At 34.9% G+C, this 22,015-nt stretch overlaps 1 protein-coding gene across 1 annotated transcript in view; it reads right to left on the minus strand.

Moving 5' to 3' along the window:
• Window positions 1-10,460: 10,460 nt before the first annotated feature.
• Window positions 10,461-22,015, minus strand: part of Smp_070310 (putative ecotropic viral integration site) — a 47,480-nt gene continuing 35,925 nt past the window's right edge. The window contains exons 13-16 of the mRNA XM_018790255.1: window positions 19,207-19,353; window positions 17,417-17,584; window positions 14,800-14,967; window positions 10,461-11,258 (exon numbers count right to left, since the gene is read on the minus strand). Coding sequence (XP_018655616.1) covers window positions 10,632-11,258; window positions 14,800-14,967; window positions 17,417-17,584; window positions 19,207-19,353 — 1,110 coding nt within the window. The 3' untranslated portion in view covers window positions 10,461-10,631. The remainder of the gene's footprint in view (window positions 11,259-14,799; window positions 14,968-17,416; window positions 17,585-19,206; window positions 19,354-22,015) is intronic.

Raw genomic sequence — 22,015 nt, forward strand, 5'->3', positions numbered from 1 at the left:
TACTATGCACAATATTCCATTTTTTTTTATTGATATCCATTATTCATTCATATTTCTTTCCTTTTTGTTGTTGGTTAGATATGATAATAAACAATGAAAATATAGAAAAGAAATTAATTCAATCATCAATAGATCTTTATAATTATTTTATAAATATTAAATTAAAATTGATAAATAATCAATGTATTGAACGTAATCAATTATTGAATCAGTTTCTATCGGAATTAATGATACAATATAATGAAATGAAACAATTTTTTACAATTTCGTCCCCTCCCCCATCCAAAAAAAGAATGGAGAAACAAAAAAAACAAAAAAACATGATGATTTAGATTAGGTTCAATGAATATACTTGAATTCAATTGTAAACTATTTAGTTATTTTCTTGAAGATAAACAAATAAACATGAAAAACATTCGTTGATTGACTTTTTAAAGACTTATATAGAATTTATTTATTGAATATGGTGATACATTAGTTCAGAGCTTAAGTGTTCGTGCGCGAAATCGAAGGTTCTGGGTTCGAATCTCGTGGGTGGGATCGTAGATGCACATTGCATAAGAGGAGTCATATATTAGAATGAAACGGCCATCTAGTGTTTCTAAGTTTTTCATGATGGTTTAGCTTTAATGGATTGAATATGGTGAAGATATAGGACTCCCGAGCAGTGAGCATCCATGATCCCGCTCGCAGGAGACAGTAGTTTAGAGCTTATGCGCTCATACGCGAAACCGAAAGTTCTGGGTTACAATCTCGTAAGCGTGATCGTGGATGCAGTCAGTCAGTCAGCTACAACGTAGGACCAGGCACACATATGCATCGGTCCAAGTTGCCATACGTTGTTAGCACAATAAGATGAACACCGGATTCATAGAAGTAGTTAATTTAGTGGTGGTAATATATAAATAAAGGTTGTATATAAGGATATAGTATAGGAAGAAAGAAAGACAGATATGAAGCAATTTTAATCTCACAGTTTAAAGGAAGATAAAGAGTGTATACATCTACGCCATTGTGACCCATTCTGAGTCATGTTACCCACAGTCTACAACCATTGGTTACTATAGTCGCGTGGACCCCAACCAGGTAGTCTGCATCTGCCAACATGGCTCAGACGAGAAGTTAGTTATTTCAAGGACTGATGCCACGTTTTGGTTTGGCCGCCCCTAACTCTCTTCCAACCATCCCCTACACTCGTCAACATTGCGCGTCATGGTACTCGGTTGTTGGGCGGCCTGCTTAAACATCTGGGCTACCTGTTCCTGTCATCTATATATTTCAACAAGTTATCTAATATTGTTTGTTTTAATACATAATTATGGCTATTAAGCACACAACCTATTCCGGTGCGTTTCTGAAAACTGTACAACCTTTCGCTGTAAAGGTTACAAAAGGCCTAATCAGAGATGTCGTGTTTGCTGGGAACATGCAGCAAAAAGAATATACATTATTCATATGTCGATTGACTGAAATGCTGACATCCAACTGGCGATCACTGAATGTTTATCATCAGGAGCAACTAAGAAATAAGAAACGTAAACATGTTGAAATACTTTATGCTGAGAATTCGATTTTGTACCAAATAATATAATATTGAATCAAGCTAATAATAATAATAATAAATCGGTGTTCAGGCATACGTAACACGTGGCCCAACCATCTCAGTCGATGAAGATTCATCACCTCATCAACTGATTTACCATCGTTCCCTAATACCCTGCGTCCAACCTCACTATTACTTACCCGGTGATCCCAGCAGATGCGAGCAATAATTCTAAGGCATCTGTGGTCAAATACTAGTAACCTACGAGTATCTTCTACTCTTCTGGTGAGCGGCCTATGCTCCTCGACGAGGGGTAACAGGCGTAAGTAAGTAAGTATCTTCTACTCTTAATGGCCATGTTTCACAGCCGTTAAGTAGATCGAAGCGAACTGCTGCGCAGTATACTCATCCCTTAATTGATAGACGGACATCTCGTCCTCGCCATGGGTGACGTAATTTGGGAAAAACTAAACGAGCTTTTTGAATCCGTGTTGAGATTTCATCAGACACCAATGCATTAGGGCTGATCAGACTTCCAAGATAAGTAAAGTTGTTTTCCATGGGTGTTTAACTTTATTGGACTCATGAATTCAAGTATTAAATTACTATAATCTCCACAAAAACCTCCTTCTGAATATACATATATTTACATACAAATTTAATAAAATGGAATGTATTCATTTCATGAACGAAGAAAATGTTTTATATACTGTAATAGTCCTATTTCAAATAGTTGCCATTTGATTTCTCCAAGAAACTTGAAAAAAATGTGATGAAACGATTGTTTACTGATAAGTCTTGCTGATTGAATGCTATACTCGGATACTAAACTAGTCTCATAACCCCAAGGCTAGAACTACACAGTGAATTGAACACGAGAGAGAAAAGGCGTAAAATATACGAGAAGTATTTTACTTCAAAGGTTCATTTCTGTACAGAAAATATAAGGTTTTTATGACATTTTAGAAGTCTTTGGGTTTTCCTGAAAATTCTAGAATACTAGTAAACATAGTAGCAGTGTAGTAATCAGCCAATCAGAATCTCTACATGTGACTTCGTTTCCGTGATGTTTCTAGCAAAACTTCTAGTCAAGCGCTGATTAGATAAAATGCTTCTAAATGTTTTCTCAGCTTGTCATGCCTATTGCGATAGCCCTAACATATACTTTGTAAAGTTTAGTGAAATTCATTTTTATTCAGTTGTTAAGAGTAGTTAAAATTGATAAACATGTTTTTGTAGCGCAACCTTACGATGGGTTTATTATAGTGTGAAAGATACGAGGAACACTTACTACTTTCAATGTAGATGACATCTGAAGAGGAAATTACAACTTACGTAAACTTCATATAATTCAAAGCATTATTATGAGTGTTTAATAATGAAAAATAAACTGACCTTGACAGTACCATTGGGCATCCAACTCACATTGACGATGATAATGATGGGACATTGGTCATAATCAACCTTGAATTAGAGTTAATCGTTGCGTGATGAACAATATAAAAACAATAACATATGAAATGTAATACGGCATTTGTTGTGGTTGCGTATGTTTCAAGCATTTCCATAAGGAGACAAGCCATGAATGAATAGAATAAGTTTATTTTAGAAATTGGTTTGAGTTAAAATTGTTGAATTAAATTTGACTCAGTTTATATATCTGAATCAACAATGGATAAAATAAAAGCAGGTATCTAGGAGCATACACCCCAAGAAACACATAAAATATTCAAAAACTGTACATCTCATTCATATGAGTAATACTTACTTACGCCTGTTACACCTCCTGGAGGAGCATAGGCCAACCACCAGCATTCTACATCCAACCTTGTTCTGGACAATAATTTTCAGTTCTTTCCAGTTAACATTCATCCTTTTACTATTTGCTTTTAATTCCCGAAGCAGTGTGTACTTTGGCCCTCCTCTTTTACGAGTCTTTTCGGGATTCCAAGTTAGAACCTGCTTCGTGATGTAGTTTGATGATTTCTTCAGTTTAATGATGGATTAAACTGCCAAATCGTCCATGGAGGACAAATTCACCGACTCATTAGAGGTAAAGACTGGTGTTAGGCAAAGTTGCTAACTCTCACCCTTTCTCTTTCTCCAGGTGATCGACTGGATCATCAAAACGTCAACATCTGGGAAGAAGCATGGGATACAGTGGACAGCTAGGATGCAGCTTAACGATTCAGACTTCGCAGATGATCTGGCTCTTCTATCACACACGCAACAACAAATGCAGGAGAAGACGACTAATGTAACAGCAGCCTCAGCAGCAGTAGGTCTTAATATAAACAAAGGGAAAAGCAAGATTCTCAGACATAATACAACATGCACCAATCGAATTATGCTTAACGGAGAAGCTTTGGGGGATGTGGAAACCTTTACATATCTGAGCAGCATCATTGATGGGCACGGTGGATCTGATACAGATGCAAGTGCGCGCGTCGGAAAAGCAAGAGCAGCATATTTACAACTGAAGAACATCTGGAACTCAAAACATTTGTCAACCAACACCAATGTCAGAATTTTCAATACAAATGTGAAAACAGTTCTACTGTATGGGGCGGAGACGTGGAGAACTACAAAAGCCATCATCCAGAAGATACAGGTGTTTATTAACAGTTATCTACGCAAAACACTTCGGATCCGATGGCCAGACACTATCAGCAACAAACTACTGTGTGAGAGAACAAACCAGATTCCATACAGCGGAGGAAGAAATCAGGAAGAGATGCTGTAAGTGGATAGGACACACCTTGAGGAAATCACCTCATTGTATCACAAGACAAGCCCTCACATGGAATCCTGAAGGCCAAAGGAAGACCAACGAACACAATCCATCGAGAAATGGAGACAGATATGAGAAGAATGAACAAAAAATAGATAGAACTAGAAAAGAAGGCCCAGGACGGAGTGGGTTGGAGAATGCTGGTCGACGGCCTATTCTCCATTGGGAATAACAGGCGTAAATAAAAGTATGTTCTGTCCACTTCCAACGTCTTTTCCTAATTTCCTCTTCAGCTGGAAGTTGGTTTGTCCTCTCCCAGGTAGGCTGTTGCTGATGGTATTCGATCAACGGATATTGAGTAACTTACGTAGACAACTGTTTATAAATACTTGTATCATTTTGATGATGGTTGAGGTAGTTCTCCACATTTGAGCTCCATACAGTAGAACTGTTTTGACGTTCGTATAGAAGATCGTGACTTTGATATTGGCTTCTAGACAATTGTTTTGAGTTCCATATGTTCTTCAACTGTTGGGAATGCTGCCCGTGCTACGCTATTCCTTGCCTTTACTTCTCCATCACATATGAGAAATAGCACAACATAATTTAATAGGACTAGAAATGAAATATTTACAGATCAGGCTTGAACAGTTAATAATAGATTGTATAGGGGTATACTAAAAACTGGTATATTTCAAACCTTTGAAAAAGTTTGATTTTTGGTGATAAATTATTTATCTATGTAAACTCCATTCTGATTGGCTAATGGGGTAAAATTTTCCAGTAACAATGCAAAAGCCATTTGAGTTTGTTTCGAACATTAGTTAAGGAGGCGTAAAGACCTTCGAAGAAAGGTCGATCAATTTGTGCACTATATCAAACTATATGATTTGTAGATATCCCTACATGGATTTCGTTTTACCTCAAGGAGACAGTAACAAAACGTTAACTTATCATGCTTGTGAATCAAGGCTATATCGAGGCAATACGCACAGTATGCACATATGCCAATTAGAGACTGACTAGTTGCAGTCCTAACACATTGATGGGAAGATTCAAACAAACAATACTAAGTGAATTCATTTTTCATAGTTTGTCAATTTAACTAATATATTGATGTCAGGATCGTGTACTAAGCAACAGGATAATCTAGTTACCTTCAATTAATTAAACAGATATTGTTATGTTCACTTAGTATTGTTTGTTTGAATCTTCCCATTGATGTTTTAGGACTGCAACTGGTCAGTCTCTAATTGACATATGTGCATACTGTGCGTATTGCCTCGATATAGCCTAAATTCACAAGCATTGTAAGCAAGGATGAATAGTGGTTAGCAGTAGAATCCACGACGCGCGTTTTGTTCCCAGAGTGAATATCAACTCTGAGATGCAGGTACATCCAGCTGACGACTTCCAAATAGGACGAAACGTCCGTCCTGGATTCTACTGATAGCCACTATCCATCTTTACTTAGATATTGTTACGGTTTGAATTGGATGAAACAACTTACCAGCGATATATCACTTTTAACTAGTTCTCGTGAAAATGATAATATACAATTAAAACTATCTGTATACATTATAACATTATACAACACTAATGATATTAAATATTTACTAGGTTACATAATAAACGCCTTGATTGGGAATTTGAACTTTATTTATTTAAGATTTCATCAATCATTAATGAAATTAAACAACCAGGCATTCAAACGAAAATTCAAACCCCCTTCATGTATTCCAAAATAGTTTGTTCTCCCCTTAAACCTACCCTGGTAATATTAGCTGATTATCCAGAGTGATTAGGTTTTAAATTATTATTATTATTATCATCCTTGTCTCCTTTTACCCCCCATTTCCGGTATAGTTGACCTTTTATTTTTATATATAGATGTTCTTAACAAGGTTAGAGACCTTGAATGACATGGCTCAAAATCGTTCGCAATGGCGAAGGTGCATTCACTCTTTGTGTTCTCCCAAATTTTAATCTCCTCAATTCTTCATGTCTCCATTCTTTTTCTCCTTTCAAATTTATTTCACTGGATTATACTCCTTCAACAACACCTTCAAACCCTAATCTTTCACAATATGCTTATACTCTTACTAGTTCTACCAATATGGGATTTGAATCGGTAACAGCATCTCTGTGCTAATGTGGTATGGCAACTGGAACTGACGTACGTACGTACGAAGTTCTACGTTGTGACTGACTCTTGATAAGTATATGTGTGATAAGATTGTTCGAAATGTATTGCGGTAATATATCACATAGTTCTGATAATCTTTGTCTTCTTCTTACACTATCGAAACTACGCATTCGTATGTGCACTCATTCATAGCTTTTCGAGATATGCATTTTTGTGAAGGCTGGTTATTGATACTACTGTTCGAATACTTAAACGAAAAGAGGGGAACAATTCGAACAACTTAGTCATTTAACAATCGTTTCATCATCTGATGTTCAGTATAACACAATACAGTGTCAATCGATCAAACTTCATTAACCGCAGAAAATAATTACAAATGGAATAAACGACAACCAATCACATTAGATATTACAAATGAATACTATCAGAAGGGGTTTATGGAGATTTAGTATTTTTATAGTTGAAAGCGTGACTGACTTCGAGAGGTAAATCCAGGAGTTCCAGTGAAAAGCAGTAACCAGTGGAGTTCAAACCACGTCTGTTGTGAGATAGGAACTCATTGAAGACAATTGGTGAACGGTTGCTCAACTTCGTGGATTGGTTGGAGTTAGATATTAACATCATGGGATGCCGCCTCAGTGGTCTATCGGTTAAGTGCTCTGGAGCGAGACTGGTAGGTTCTGGGTTCGGATCTCGCGAGTGCGAGGATGCGCACTGCTGAGGAGTCCCACAATAGGACGAAATGGCCGTCCAGGTTTTCCCTGGTGGTCTAACTTCAATTGACTCAAGCTTTCAATTATGAAATTAATATTGTCAATAATAATCAAAGAGAATAATAAGAAAATGGCGACTAAGATGGAAGACAAAAAAGTTTGCATTATAGTACCTTAATTTGGAAATTATTGTAAAATCAGTAAAAATGTTATTCATTTTAATTGTCGTTCACAGTGAAATATCTTATGAAAGTTACTAGTAATAATATTTAGTGTGTTAAAGAATAGCATAAACATTGATTCAAAGCAGTTCCCTGAAAAACAAAGTCACCTTACAAACCTATAACGTTAGGTTAGTAGGTGAGATACCTTGAATCCAAGTTTCATCGAAGTTGGTGCTTATCAGCAAGGTGTACTTGCGATTTTGAGGCAACTGATGCTCTATGGTGAATTTAAATCAGTTTCATTCAGTCACTCCAACCATCTAGCATTTCAATAAAGTGCACGCGACAATAACCAATCTAAACGTTAAAGGATCCATATATAAGTAAGGAACAACCAATAAACAAAAACAGAAATAAATGAACAACTGCAGATTTGGTTATACACTAACTGTACAAATAATAGGGATAATATATTTGCAATATCCCAGTAGCAAATAAAAATCCCCGAAATTTAGTGACTCAGTGAAAGCCACTTCTTCCAAGAATGAAAAGACAACCACTTAAACACCGAGCCTCAATGAATCTCCCAAGAATATGTAGCTATTTGGTTCGTCTACGAAGAAACTCATTAGGCACGTATACCATATCTACAACTGGGTGGCGAATTCGGGTAAAACGTGTTATTCAATGAATTCTTCTCATTATTGGTGGAAATGAACTGGAATTCTATATGAGAAAAAATCATTTCTTTAGGTGTACAGACGTATTAGGCTTAAGCTTAAAGCATAGGATTAATGTAACCGAATTACAAGACAATTATAAGCGAAATATAAAGTACTGATAGTAGTTTATTTATTTAAACACATAAATATTTGTACAAGGAAGCACCAGATACATATGCGCCGCACAAATCTCATTTGATTTGTGTGAGGGCTGTAATACTACCCAGGTACCCAAACTGAAACAGGTGGTTTTCTTAAGAGCCACACACGGAGCCTTTGACCTAAAGGTGTAATCCACAAGGCAGTGGAGCATCGTGATAAGATGCAGTCCCATGGTAGCCAGTGACCAACGATTGATTCATACGTCATTTCTTCCTTCAGGATCCTGGAGCCCATGTGCACCATTGTTTTGGAATCAGGGTTTTCTAACTCCACTAGGTGAACTTTCTGTCTCTACCAACCCGATTAAAGAGCCGGACATTCGCTTTTCGTCGCCTCGATTTCGTAAACAACAGTAATGCCACGAGAATGCAGTGAGTAGGATTTCCCTGTCAGAGGCCATATGAGAGCATTTCGAGTGGGAGAGCGAAATCTCCCCACTCTTGACCGTACCAGGGTATTTGGAGGCGTTTTCAATGGTAGTTCATAAGTTCAATAAGATAAAAAGTAAAAAGGAAACTCATTTCATAATCAATAATTTCTTGTTTTTTCAGAAAAAAAATCGTTTTCTCTTAAACATTTACTCTAAGATATAATAAAGAGTCAAATGATTACATAATCATCAATGTTTCTTTCCTGAAAACAAAAAAAATATTGTTTTAATGATGATAATGTAAAGATTGTTTATAATTTAAATAAAGAAATCATCAACATTAGTAACAAGAAATAGAATACACATATTGAATAAAACATATAAACATAGCAACTATTCAGAATCATTATAGATATACATGTAATGTAGTACTTGATAAATGCATTCGAAGCAAAATAATAAGAAAGCAAAATTCCCCCCTTCTTTTAAATTAAGAATTTATAAAGTGGTAAATAATAAAAAAAAAGGGAGGGGAAACAACAACCATGAATGATTGATGAATAATAATAATAATAAGATTATCTAATCTTGAAATGAATATAGTGGATACACATCTAGAAAGAATATTTTATCACACCAAAAAAAAAGTAAAACCAAGTTAATCATTGGACCTTCATTGAAGAAAAATCATCTTTGCATAGCAGATACTTTTTTTATAAATTAAGGAGGAGGGGGATGATGATGATGATAAAAGTTGGAACAATATCATTATGATCACCGATCACATAATGAGCAGCAGCAGTTAGTAGTAGTTACATAATATATTCACAAACCGGGGTTAAAGTCATGCGAAAAAAAGGCAAGCAACTGTAAACATATACAAACAGATTATATATATATCTATATACTGATATTAAACTTAATGTACACAAATCAGTGATCATGATAAATGACTTGGTAATTGCCGAAGCCAAAAATATGTATATATGTATAGATAGATGAATTATACTCTTTTATTGCCAAAGAATTTAATCTAGTCGGTGAAGATACAATGATAGTGACAGTTGGAAACGTCTTTAGAAAACGTTGATCAACAATAAGAAAGGACAGTGATGAAGTAAAAAGAAGAAGAAAAAGAGAAAACATTTTCAAACAATCTGAACATATTTTGATGTGGGTTTGTTCTCTGAGCTGGATGGTTTCAGAGAACAAACCCATATCAAAATCACCCACCTGAGCTACAAATCTTCTCCACCAGCTCAATTCTGAACATATAAGCATGTGTATACATAATATAAGTAAGACTTTGAAAGTGGATAGGACATACATTAAAGAAATTACCAATGTGCATTACAAGGCAAGCCATAACTTGGAATCCGGAAACGAAACGGAAAAGAGGAAGGTCAAAGAACACATTACGCTGAGAAATAGAAAACAGATATGAAAAAGATGAATAACAACTGGAAAGGATTGCTCAGGACAGAATCGGATAGAGAATGTTGTTAGGCGGCCTATGCTCCTCCACGAGGAATAACAGGCGTAAGTAGTAGTAAGTAATACATAATATAAGTAGTATCTGAAAGACTATATAATTTATTTTTAAGTAAAGAAAAAGCAAAACAAAAACAAAACTTGAATCAATCAGAATTTATAAATCAGAAAAGAAAAAAAATAATCAAGAAACATAATTGAATATTGAAAAATAAAAAGGAAAGATAATGAGGTATAATTTACAATTTACAGCTATGATACACAAAAGTAGATGTGTTATATCTTATTGCCATAAACCAATGAATACATTTAAATACCAAAATATTGTTGTAAGCATATGATTAATAGTGGCGTTGCAAAGTACAATATGAAGGTAGATTAGTTGTAAGAGAAAGAGAGAGAGCGAGAGAGAGAGTGGAGAAAGCAAAAGCTCCTCAACTACACTTGAAGTAAATTATACAAATGTTAAACAGTAGACAACAACAGATATTTGAATGTATATCACGTAATTGCATGTAAATATAAATATTACTAATATTAGCAGTATAACCAAAAAGTATCATGAAAGCCAATGAGCATTAAAAACCGACTAGAAATGATTATTCGATACAACAGATGGCGGAGTTGATGGTGGCGATGTTGTCGTTGTTGTTGTAGCTGATGTCGCTGATGAAGATGAATTCAAGTAAACACTTGTAATCATTGGATCATCTGGTATAAGACAAAGATCTTCTAATGGACCAATTGATTCAGTCATAACAGCTGGTGGTAAATCTTTCCACATTGAATATAATTCATCATTGATAGGACAATATGATGTATCATTATTCACTATTTTCTTGTCCATTGTCGATCTCGGTGTAGATACAGTGGAATGTGATGGATTAGATGAAGGATTTGGTTGAGTAAATTTTAAATAACTACCGAATGTAAAACGATTTGCATTATTTTTATTATTATTATGATTATCATTACTAATACTACCAATATGTTCAACAGTACTACTAGTGTTATTGGCCATTTCTAATATTTTATCAGAATCTAATGATGATTTTCTTAGCATCAATTCATGATTATCCGTTTTCGATTGAAGACTTTGTGATGTCAGTAGACTTTCATATTGATATTCTAATTGTAAATAACCTTGTTTACGTTCAGCTAGTTGGGTTTTGAATTCCATTTCACGACTACGCCACATAACACCATCGGCTTTACGCTAAAATTTTCAAACGAAAAATTATTCAGGAGAAAAAAAGTCAATGGTGACGTTGTCGTGAAACAATGTATGAAACTAAAATCGAGATAATCAATCAAGCATAGAAAGTATACTTTCCACAGTGTTATTGTCTGAAGGTATTGGACTGCGCAATCAGTGGGTCAATATTTTAGAACCCTACTAGGTCGCCTACTACAGTTTTGGGTGCTTTAATACACAAAACATTATTTCTCCACTGCATTACATTCAATTAAATGTGAAATTAAACAGGATAAATACAGATTTAACATGAATGGTTAGTACAGGTTGTTCAATTTCAAGATGGAAATGTAGAAAAATCAAATTGGGATTCAATAGTTTAAAAGGAAACGTGCTCATGAGAAGACTCAAAGATCATGTGGTAAATAAAATGGACTGTTTAACGGACTTAGAATATAACAAAACTACTTTCCAGTACCCCGACGTTTACGGGGATATTAGAGCTGATGTTGATCCAGAAAATTGTTTTGGACGGGTGAAATTTATAAGAAAACTAGTCAATCTTGTGATTCAGTGAAAACAAGTGCAAATAATAATAATAAAAGGGATGTATATTAGTATCGTAGTTAAAATTAGAACCATTCTTGCAGTGCAATGAATCTAAATATATGAACGGTTGCCAAACAAATAAGTAACGAATATTGATTGATAACTGAGTAGTAGATGATTTCGTGTTTGCCGTACAGTTCTTGGTGTTGATCAAATTTTATCCATCAAGTAGAATATGGCCGATAGTCTAAGTGAATTTATATTGTCTGGCATTATAGTTTGAGGTTGGAGGCCGATGAAAGGACTGGACCTAGATTTCGAGCTAACTAGGACTCATCAACAAGGAGTACTTGGAATTTAGATGCTATTGATCTTTTCGCCATCTGGTCGCTAGACATGTACAAACAATTGATTGCTATCAACTTTTCACAGTGATTTCATTTTGACAGTGGTAAGAATTATTGCATACCGGTAAGAGCTGTTGTGCTTTTGGAGAGTGAGTTCAGTTCAACTGGTCACAATAGTCATACTGCCGGAATGTTATGTAGGTATGCAAGTATGTTTTTACCAATGTAATAGCACAGAATTTCCAGAAAAAAGAATAGAGATATAATAAGAAAATCAACTAATAGGCGTCAGAAAAAAATGGTATGTAGTAAACTTATTCACCAGGTACTTAGGTTTGAGACTAATATACTTTAAATGTAAGGACTGAAGATAGTACTCAATACCCCAAACCGGAGTAGGTGGAGCGGGGTTCAAACCTGAGACTTAGTGGCGTCGAGATAAATTGGTATTTTTATTATATACTAAAAAATTATTTTAACGTTCCTGAAATATTTAAAATGCTAGCCTAGTTGTAACATATGTTACTCACTTTGAGACTGAATGTCGACCTGTAGGCTTAAAATGCTATCTGCTAGTTTCATACAACAATATAGTTGAAATGTGTGATCACTTGGCATAAAGTTGAATGTTTTAAATATTTCCAGATGGTTGAAAACCGAGAGTGATATGAAATTCACTGAGACGTTAGTTAAGATGTTTTGTACTTTGAGCAAGTAAACCAAGTACAAGGAGATAACCTCATCAAGATACATCAACTGTATAGCTTTCTTAAAAAGTAATTCAAAATACTATTTGAATACGATATGCGTGAAGGTTCTTAAAAGATATTCCATAGTTGTTTAAGTTCATGTGATACTGACTGATGATCTTTTAGTGTGATACATTTTACAGTTGTATGAAAACTAATTACCGAAGAAATCAGTACCCCTGCAAAAAATCTACTAATGCGTATTCAGCTAAAAAAAAGACACGATGATAGGACGGTATGAAAGACTACTTAATCAACAATACAAATAATAGGAAGAAACCAGAACGCGTTAGAAGCTAGAAATATAAACAAAGGGATCCCAACATTCAGTGGTCCACAATAACAATAAAAATAGAAGGAGACTTGGAAATCTTGTACCGATTTCAGATCAGAATCGTCAGTATGCAATACATAATAGTAACAAACTAGAACGAAACAACCGTGCAATGGTGATTCCTGGTATTGCATATTACTAAAGTTGATGTTAGTTATCAGTAACATGGAGGCTGGCACATATAAGGTTAGGTTCAAATCGAAACACCAAATCAGCATTGTAAAGTGAAATAATTAGGACAAATATCAGTGGTAGAATCACCAGTTATAGAAAATATTAGGCATAGGAAAGATTTTGGAAAAAAAAGAATGAATACGTGGAATAAAAAGCATAGGTACTTCAAGTCAAAGAATTAGGCTATGTGACCCAAAGTCTCCAACCTCTGGTTAGGATAATCGTACCTACTTACATGAATAATTTCAACAATCAATACATTCATGGATTAATGCCATAAATTAAAACAGATTTAGGCAAACAACACTGTTTTTTATTTAGATCACTGTCAGAATTTACCGGTCATATGTAGTTACCAAAACAATATCATATGAATATATACGGAAAGTGAAAGAGAGAAACACTATAAACAACAGAATTTAAACCATCTTACAATCATCAATAACAAATCGTCATTTGATGCAATAAAGTTGATACAACAGTGAAAATGGAATAAAATACTAAAGTTTGTAGCAGTTGCTGTGTTGAAATGGTAGATATTACTTATAACTCAGAAAGATACTGTTGCATTCACTGATCTGGACGGTTCAACGTTCTGGACGAGATTACTATCTCTTAATTCAAGTATGCATAAGGAACAGGAATGCTATATATCACCATTGATACAACTCATAGATAGATAAGGTTTTAAATGAACACAAACTAATTGGGTTGGGTTCAATAACTGCCATCAGTTATTGAGGACGTTGGTAAATACGAGCAGTGGAATCCAGGACAAATGTTTTGTTCCATTTAGCATTCGCCAGCTGCTTGTGCCTGAATCCTAGAGTCAGTGTTCACTCCGGGCTTTGGACTGAGTAACTTTCGCTTCAAATGTCAAAGCGTTATCCACTTAGTTACAAGTCCACATGTGCCAAAAAAGACTAATTATTTGCAATCCTAAACATCAATGGAAAGATTCAAGCAATCAATACAATGAGTTGGTAAATATGGCACAAATTCATTCATTTTTCAGTTTACACTATGTCTTGAGTTTTAGTATTGGATTTCAAATTTTATCCACTCCGCTCAAAGTATATTCGTTATAATCAATGACATACATTTTATGACAAAAATGATAAAAGTATATCTCCTCAGCAGTGCGCATCCACGAACCCGTCTCGCGAGCGAGATTCGAACCCAGGACTTACAAGTCTCGAGCCAGAGCACTTAACCGCCCTGCTGAGGAGTCCCATAATAGGACGAAACGGCCATCCAGTGCTTCCAGGTTTTCCATGGTGGTCTAGCTTCAATTGACTCATGATTTCAACTATTAAAAATACTGAAATCTACACAAGACCCCTTCTGAAAAGTATATCTATGATTAAATTTGTTCTTTTTTTCTAATAAAAAGAAAACATAACTGTTACCTTCGCTTCTATATCAGCACATTTTTGTTCTAATTGCTTTAATTCCAATGTTAATTCACGTTCTCTTGCTTGAAATGCTGTACGCGATTCGAGTAGTTCAGTGACACGTTTATCTAAACGATCAGCTCGACGATCAGATAATTCTTGTTGTACAGTTAAATCAGTAATCTGATAAAAAAAAGTTTTCCGGTAAAAATAGCAATAAAATGACAGGTATAGGAGATTTGATAAAAATGATGATTAGAAAGAACCGAAAAGAATAGATAATTAAGAACATTTATGTAGACCAATGGGCTAATAGTGAAAAGAACTGCTCTATCAACTAATAATAGATCGCGGACTCGGGTTTCGACTAGTCTACCTCAAGTTCAGCAACTGAGTAGTATCATGGAGACATATAGCTGAAAGTTCAGTATTTAAATCAGTAATTCGTATATGATTTATATTAGGTTCGAGTAATACATGCAACATAAAGCTTTGATTTTATTTTCATGTATAAATAACATTAATTGAAGGAAGAGTTCCAGTTGGTCTACAGAATTCAGACAACATATAGGTCCCCTAATAACGACTTCTAATAGGTTTCCTGACTTATTAACTTTTAACATTGAAAACATAAAGCACTGCCAGTAAATCTGGCAAATGCCCTGGTACGGCCGAGAGTGGAGAGAGTCCGTTCTCCCTCTCCAAATGCTCTCATATGGCCACGCGTATATAGCTCCTGTCAGGGAAGTCCTACTCACTGCCTTCTCATGGCGGGGGTGTTGTTTACGAAATTGAGAGGATGAAAAGCGAATGTCCAGCGCCTTAACCTGGTCGGTGGACACGGAGGGTCCATCTAGGGGAGTTGGAAAACCCTGATTCCAAACCAATGGTGCACATGGGCTCCAGGAACCTGAAGGAACAAATGGCGTATGAATCAATCGTTGGTCACCGACTACCATGGGACTGCATCTCCTGACGATGCTCCATAATAACTTAAGAAGAGGACCATACATTGATTTTAAAATGCAAGATAGATCTCATAGCCAGGATATTAGTAACATTGTTGACAAGCTTATTCCATCCTCTACGGAAGGGATGATTTTTTTGATAATAATTAATGAAAAAAAAATTAAGCCAAACTGATATCAAGATGATTCTAAAATCAATAACCAAATTGATTATTTTAATAGTTCTTGTCAGTAACACGAATAAAAATGGTATCCATTGTACATAATTCATGTCAATAGTTACATGATCAATATTTTTTAGACTAAGTCAAACATTGAACCTGACATTTTTATTGCTTTACTTAATACAGTATTGTGTTCGAAGATAATTCATTAAAAGATTATACATATATTAAAACGGTTATATGTAACCCTATGAATATAAAGTGTGGTTTAGTTAACGTACAGGATAAATTGAAGTCCTTTGTGAGGATGGTCCACAGTTGAAATCAAGGAAGCTCTAAGAAGGCCAGAAGGAGCCGGACATTCCATCTAATCAGCTTTTGGAAGAATATTCTAGAATTACTATGTGTAGCTTCCCTATTGGAAAATGCTGATAACTCCCTGTGTGCCGACTGAGTAACTATAATGATGGTTTTGTTTCTACTAAAAACTATAAATACCTGACAATTTTGTACCATAATCGACACTGTTTGGAATAACATTCCTTCTACTTGTCTTCTGTCTTTTGATTTGTGACTTGGGAGGGTTCTAGCGTTCGAGTGCTCAAGTGTTGTGTGATAGACTAAGAAATCTAAGTTCGAGATAGAACATTCTTTCTACCATAAAAATTTGTATGCATATTGTTTAAAAGGGTAATTGAGACCAAGAATCAGATCAAAGGGAGATAAAATAAAAATGGATACAATGACAGGTTAAAAGTCGACAGATCAAGCGGCTAATCACATGTGAAGAAATCCGAACACTTCACTTCTACCTGAAGTTTATGCTGATGGTGTTGTTCAGAAGAACAATGAAGGCTCTACAACTAAACTAATCAGGTCAAAGAACGAAACTTCAATGAAAAACGATTATGACTTATACTATTGAGCCACAAACATTATAAAACAACGCGATAAATAACGGTAATAAATCATCGGTCAGCAAACAAAGCACATCCAACTCCATTATCTTAATCAATGAAGTTGAAAAACTAGTTGATTAGTAAACAATCAAGTCAGATGAATACTAGGTGGGAAGCAGAATACTTTTATATTAAGCGGTTGGAGGAAGTTGACAGGAAACCCTAAATCTCGGTTTTTTGCTGTATGATACTCGAAATTTTGAGGAAACTGATGGTCTCTGGCGCACCTTGTGTCATCCATATCCACAGTCAAGGATGTTATCACTGAACTATTCGGGCTGAAACTGCTCTTTTGTTACATGAAATGTATTTACAACGGATTGATCACTGAGTAGTGATTAATGTCATGTTTGCCAAGTCCTTCTTGGTTGTGATCAAGTTCTATCGACTAAGTTACTAATTTATTACAGTTGCACAGGTAGAAAGTAAAGCTGTGCTTATATACCTCTAAGTATAACAGAACAGTTGGTCACATCTGTTTATTATTCCTCATTCGTATGAAGATGAACAAAAAAATATTACGCATAAGATAATTTCATACCTGTTGTTTCAAACTACTAATTTGATTGACAAATCGTGTTTCAAGTAGTCGGTCAGAAAATTTCATCTTAAAATTCGTTTCATGTGCATCCAGTGAGTTTAAAGAACCAATCCAAAGTGAAGAACGTTTTGTATCATTGTTAACACCTTTACATTTCCCAAGATGTGTCTTAATACAAAGTGAAAACGAGAGAGAGAGAAAAGAACAAATATAAGGGAGGATTATGGTTAACTTAAGTGTTTCTGATAAATGATACTGGCTGAAAATTGTGGAGTATCGTTAAAGAACTAAGTTTGAAAATGTGAGGTAGTGAATTATGTGAGTTGGCATACTAAATATATTCCGCTCTCTGAGAAACTTGAAGCTCGTATAAGATAGCCAGGAGTAATGTCCATAAGGCTAGTTATTTACAATATCCAGGGCTTGTTACGTGACTATAAATATAGACTTCATGAAGCAACCATTCAAGATGATCTAGCTCACAGAGCTGAACTACACGAAAAGCATATGGCTAAACAATGAGGTGTATAAAAGATCAGGTTACTTACTTACTTACGCCTGTTACTAAAGCACTAGTTGAGTGAATAAATTAGTAGTCACTAGAAATAACGATTTACATGTATACACAATAAATAGAATCCCATTATCGAAGTTTATTGATGCCTTAACCAATTTCCATTATCTTAACGTAGGTTACCAAGTGGTCTGATATCAGCTAACCGCTTTCTGAATGTCGATGTTGGTATTGATATGTTTTGTAATTATCTTCGATCTACGACTGATCATCTGAGGTTAAAATAATCGAGATCAAATAATCTTCATCTAGAGTTCATTCCTCACATCTAGTGTCGAGTCATTAGAATTTTCAGGCAGAACGAGTACTATCAACACGTGTTAGTACACTCAAAGTGAGATTGAATCTCCACAGTACTACACATCGAAGGGATTAACATTTGACCTCCCATTCATACATCTGAAGATCGAAAAAATTGGGACTGACAACTTGTTACTTTTGATCGGTTGTGGCTGACTCCTGTCCTATGTATTTATTTCGATTGTCCTTTTGTTTGATAAGAATCTTGACATTACAGATGTCCAAGGTTGGTATATTCATACTCAATACTTCCTTCCGTATTCGATCAAATTCCGGACGCCTCCTGGGTAGTACTCAATTCAAGCACCCTTCAGATAACCTCACACTGGCTATACCCCAGGCGACAGTTTAACGCACTTTGTAGCACTACCCAAATTAACACTTCACAAAAACAGTATAAAAGTATAATTTGCATGATGTTTCTAAACATCTAACTGAGGATATCCTAGTGGGTCATGAGTAAAGGGACAAGAAATATAAACAAACCTTTACGATTAATTCTTCACAATCGACTTTAATTCTTCTGAACTTCTGTATTTTAAATCTACACTATTTAAGTAGTATATACGGTGTGTACGTAGTGAGTTAGCTTACTTCCAACTAGACATACCATCAGTTGATACTGAAATTGAACAACAGACTTCCATAAACAAAATAATTATATAAACATTTATTCTCTTTCCTTGGGATGAAGGAAGGAATTCATGAGTAATCGCCACCATGATTGTTAATATGACTATATATACTACTTACTTACTTACTTAAAAAAAAGATCAGGTAGTCATAACAAAAATACGACCTAGCATAAAAATCTATCGGATCAAAGTGCTACAATTCTCATCGGAAAAGAAGGTCGTTAGTAAATAAAAATGAATAAATTAATGTTCTACATTTAAATAACATAATGCTAGCTAACCTGCCAAAGTGAATTTAAATCATCAAATCTTCTTTTCAACTCTTCTATTTGATTAATTAATTCTGTTTCTCGAAGTTTTGCACCAAATAATTCATCTTTTAATACAGCAATTTGTTCAGTTGATCGAAGGGATTGATCCGATTTTGACTGATATTTGTAGTCATATATTGTGTTGTGGAATTAAGAAGTGGAAGAAAATTATTAGGAGAATTGCTCGGACAATTATAACATCAGAGTTTAGAAGAAAGAAACAAAAAAACCCGGCTTCATAACAACGACTGGTACAATAACCAATGCGACACATAAGAGATTTTCACTAGGAATTTAGACAGATATGTTTCGAAGCTAGTTGCGTTTTCAAAGTTTCATTTACTTACTTACTTATTTACTCTTGTTACCCTTCGTGGAGGAGCATAGGCCACTCACCAGCATTCTCCATCCAACTCTGTCCAGGTCAATCCTTTCCGCCTGTAAATCTTCTAGAGTTACTGCCGGTCCCAAGCCCGGGTAAAGCAGGAGGGTTGGGCATGGGGTTAGCGACCCCATCCCATAGAAAACCTAATTCGCCAAAAATACGCTAACCAGAAAAAAATAATTCAAACCATTTAACTTCATCTATCCTAATTCAATATGAGTGACAGTAAACATGTCACCCGTATATAAATATAGTATTATAACATACGAACACTTTGCAGATAAAAATAATAAGCTTATATGTGACGATAATCGGTAACGGAAAGTTTCTTTCCTAACTAATAAACAGTCTTTAAATACCAGAAATCAATTCAAATAATGTAGTTATGCAAAGCATTTAGAACACTCCTTTAGCCAATTATGTTGAATTACATGTATACAATAATGTTGACCAATATGTATTGCTGTGTATTGAACTTGCGAACTTCTCATTTAACTGTCAGAGTATAGTTAATAGTAGTACAATGTGTACTATTGATGTCGACAGATATAAGTAGTACGTGTCATCAATCGAACTAGAAATGCCTGGTGGCAGAAGGTTAAGAAGATCGAAGAAAGGAGAACGAGAACAAAGAATGATTGCTGTGGAAATGAAAGAACAAAGAAGGCCGAGACGATTGATTGACATTTTGCAAATAAACAATTTACTGTATGGTTTTTAGATTGTATTAAGAGATTCTGTAATTTTGTGTTAAAAATAAATCCGATTGTCATCAATTGTGTTCTCGCTCATTACAGTAGTACCTACCATAAATATATGTAAAGTATTCACTATACTAATTAGGTCTTTATTAGTGAAAAGACATAAGTCCTTCAAAAGAAAAGATGAAAGTCTATTTTTACCGAAGAATGAGGAAGGTATTTAATTAAACAAAAAAGATAAACTTTTACTGACAATGGAAGAACACGTCACTATTTTGTAACCAAGATAAGACATTCATTAATTAAAGAAATGAGAGAGTTTTACAGTTTGCTATGTTAAGTCAACTGCTATTATCATTTAGATTTGATGATATATAACCATAGTTGATTTTGTTTTAATGTTTACACTAAAAGCAAACGTCTTAGCAACAGAGATAATTGATTACATTGTGACCTTGAATCGAATAACATGATCTTTAGGCCAATCATATCTCTAGACATTGTAAAACTAAGAATTTAAATGACACAGTAATCAAAGCAATGTTTATGAACTTAATCTTGAGTCATATTTTCCGTGCTAGTAATCAGTAATGATAAATAATATAGCAAGAATAAAAACAGAAATTACCGTATTATAAGCAGAGATGATAGTGGCTAGCAGTGTAATCCGTTACTAGCGTTTCGTTCTATTTGGAACTCGTCAGCTAGATGGACCTGAACCTCAGAATTTGATGTTCGCTCTGAGATTCAGGTGCATCCAGCTGATGAGTCCCAAATAGAACAAAACGCTAGTACTGGATTACACTGTTAAACACTATCCATCCTTGCTTAGAATGCTTGTGAATCAAAGTAATATCGAGGTAATCTCCACAGGATGCACATATGATCAATCGCAGATTCAAACAGCCAATGCAGATATGAAAAAAATTATCGTGTTATTAGTGAAGAGCACAATGTAACATAGCCAAGAACCAGATATATCACCAAATCTACAGATGAGTAAATGACACTCAATATTTATTTATTTAAACAGTAATATTCGCTCAACCATTGCGAGAATGCAAACATCATTAATTGCTATTAAGGACTATTTCCGTTCATTCAAGCAACATTAGTTAATACCTCAAAAGTATAACTATCTTGATCTAGCTGATGAGAGACATGTGGGTTAACATATTACATGGAGTCGTGAAGGAACGACAAATGCTAATTCTGTACAAACAATTTTCTTTCACATCCCAGTACCATGTTAAAAACTGATCACCTCACCGCTTTTTCCAATTAGTTTCAGCATCCGCAAATAATGCATAATATGGGATTTGCTGAGACGACATTCGTTGTGTGTTAGTCTATGTCTGCGTTTTCACCGCTTTTGTCATTTATTGAGCTTATTGGGATGTTTTAGATCATGTAGCAATTCAACAAATGCCACCGAAATCCGCTAGTCTTTTCCAACATTTTAGTTTAGGTTGATAGCAGCTAACTGGATATTATGCTTAGCTTATTCAGAACGAACTTTCGCTTCATCACCGGCTAAGTACTAAGCTAATTCTTCTCCAATATTTTCTTGACTATTTCATTTCCCAATTGATATCCAAAGGGGTCTCTATGATATGGGTTTTCTATGTTCATTAAAACGCATGAAAATGCGTGATTTCATTTGAGTATGATTTGTGTCCAACCATGTACTACA

Source organism: Schistosoma mansoni, chromosome W, assembly GCF_000237925.1.
Source record: "Schistosoma mansoni strain Puerto Rico chromosome W, complete genome".
Classification (NCBI taxonomy): Eukaryota; Metazoa; Platyhelminthes; class Trematoda; order Strigeidida; family Schistosomatidae; genus Schistosoma; species Schistosoma mansoni.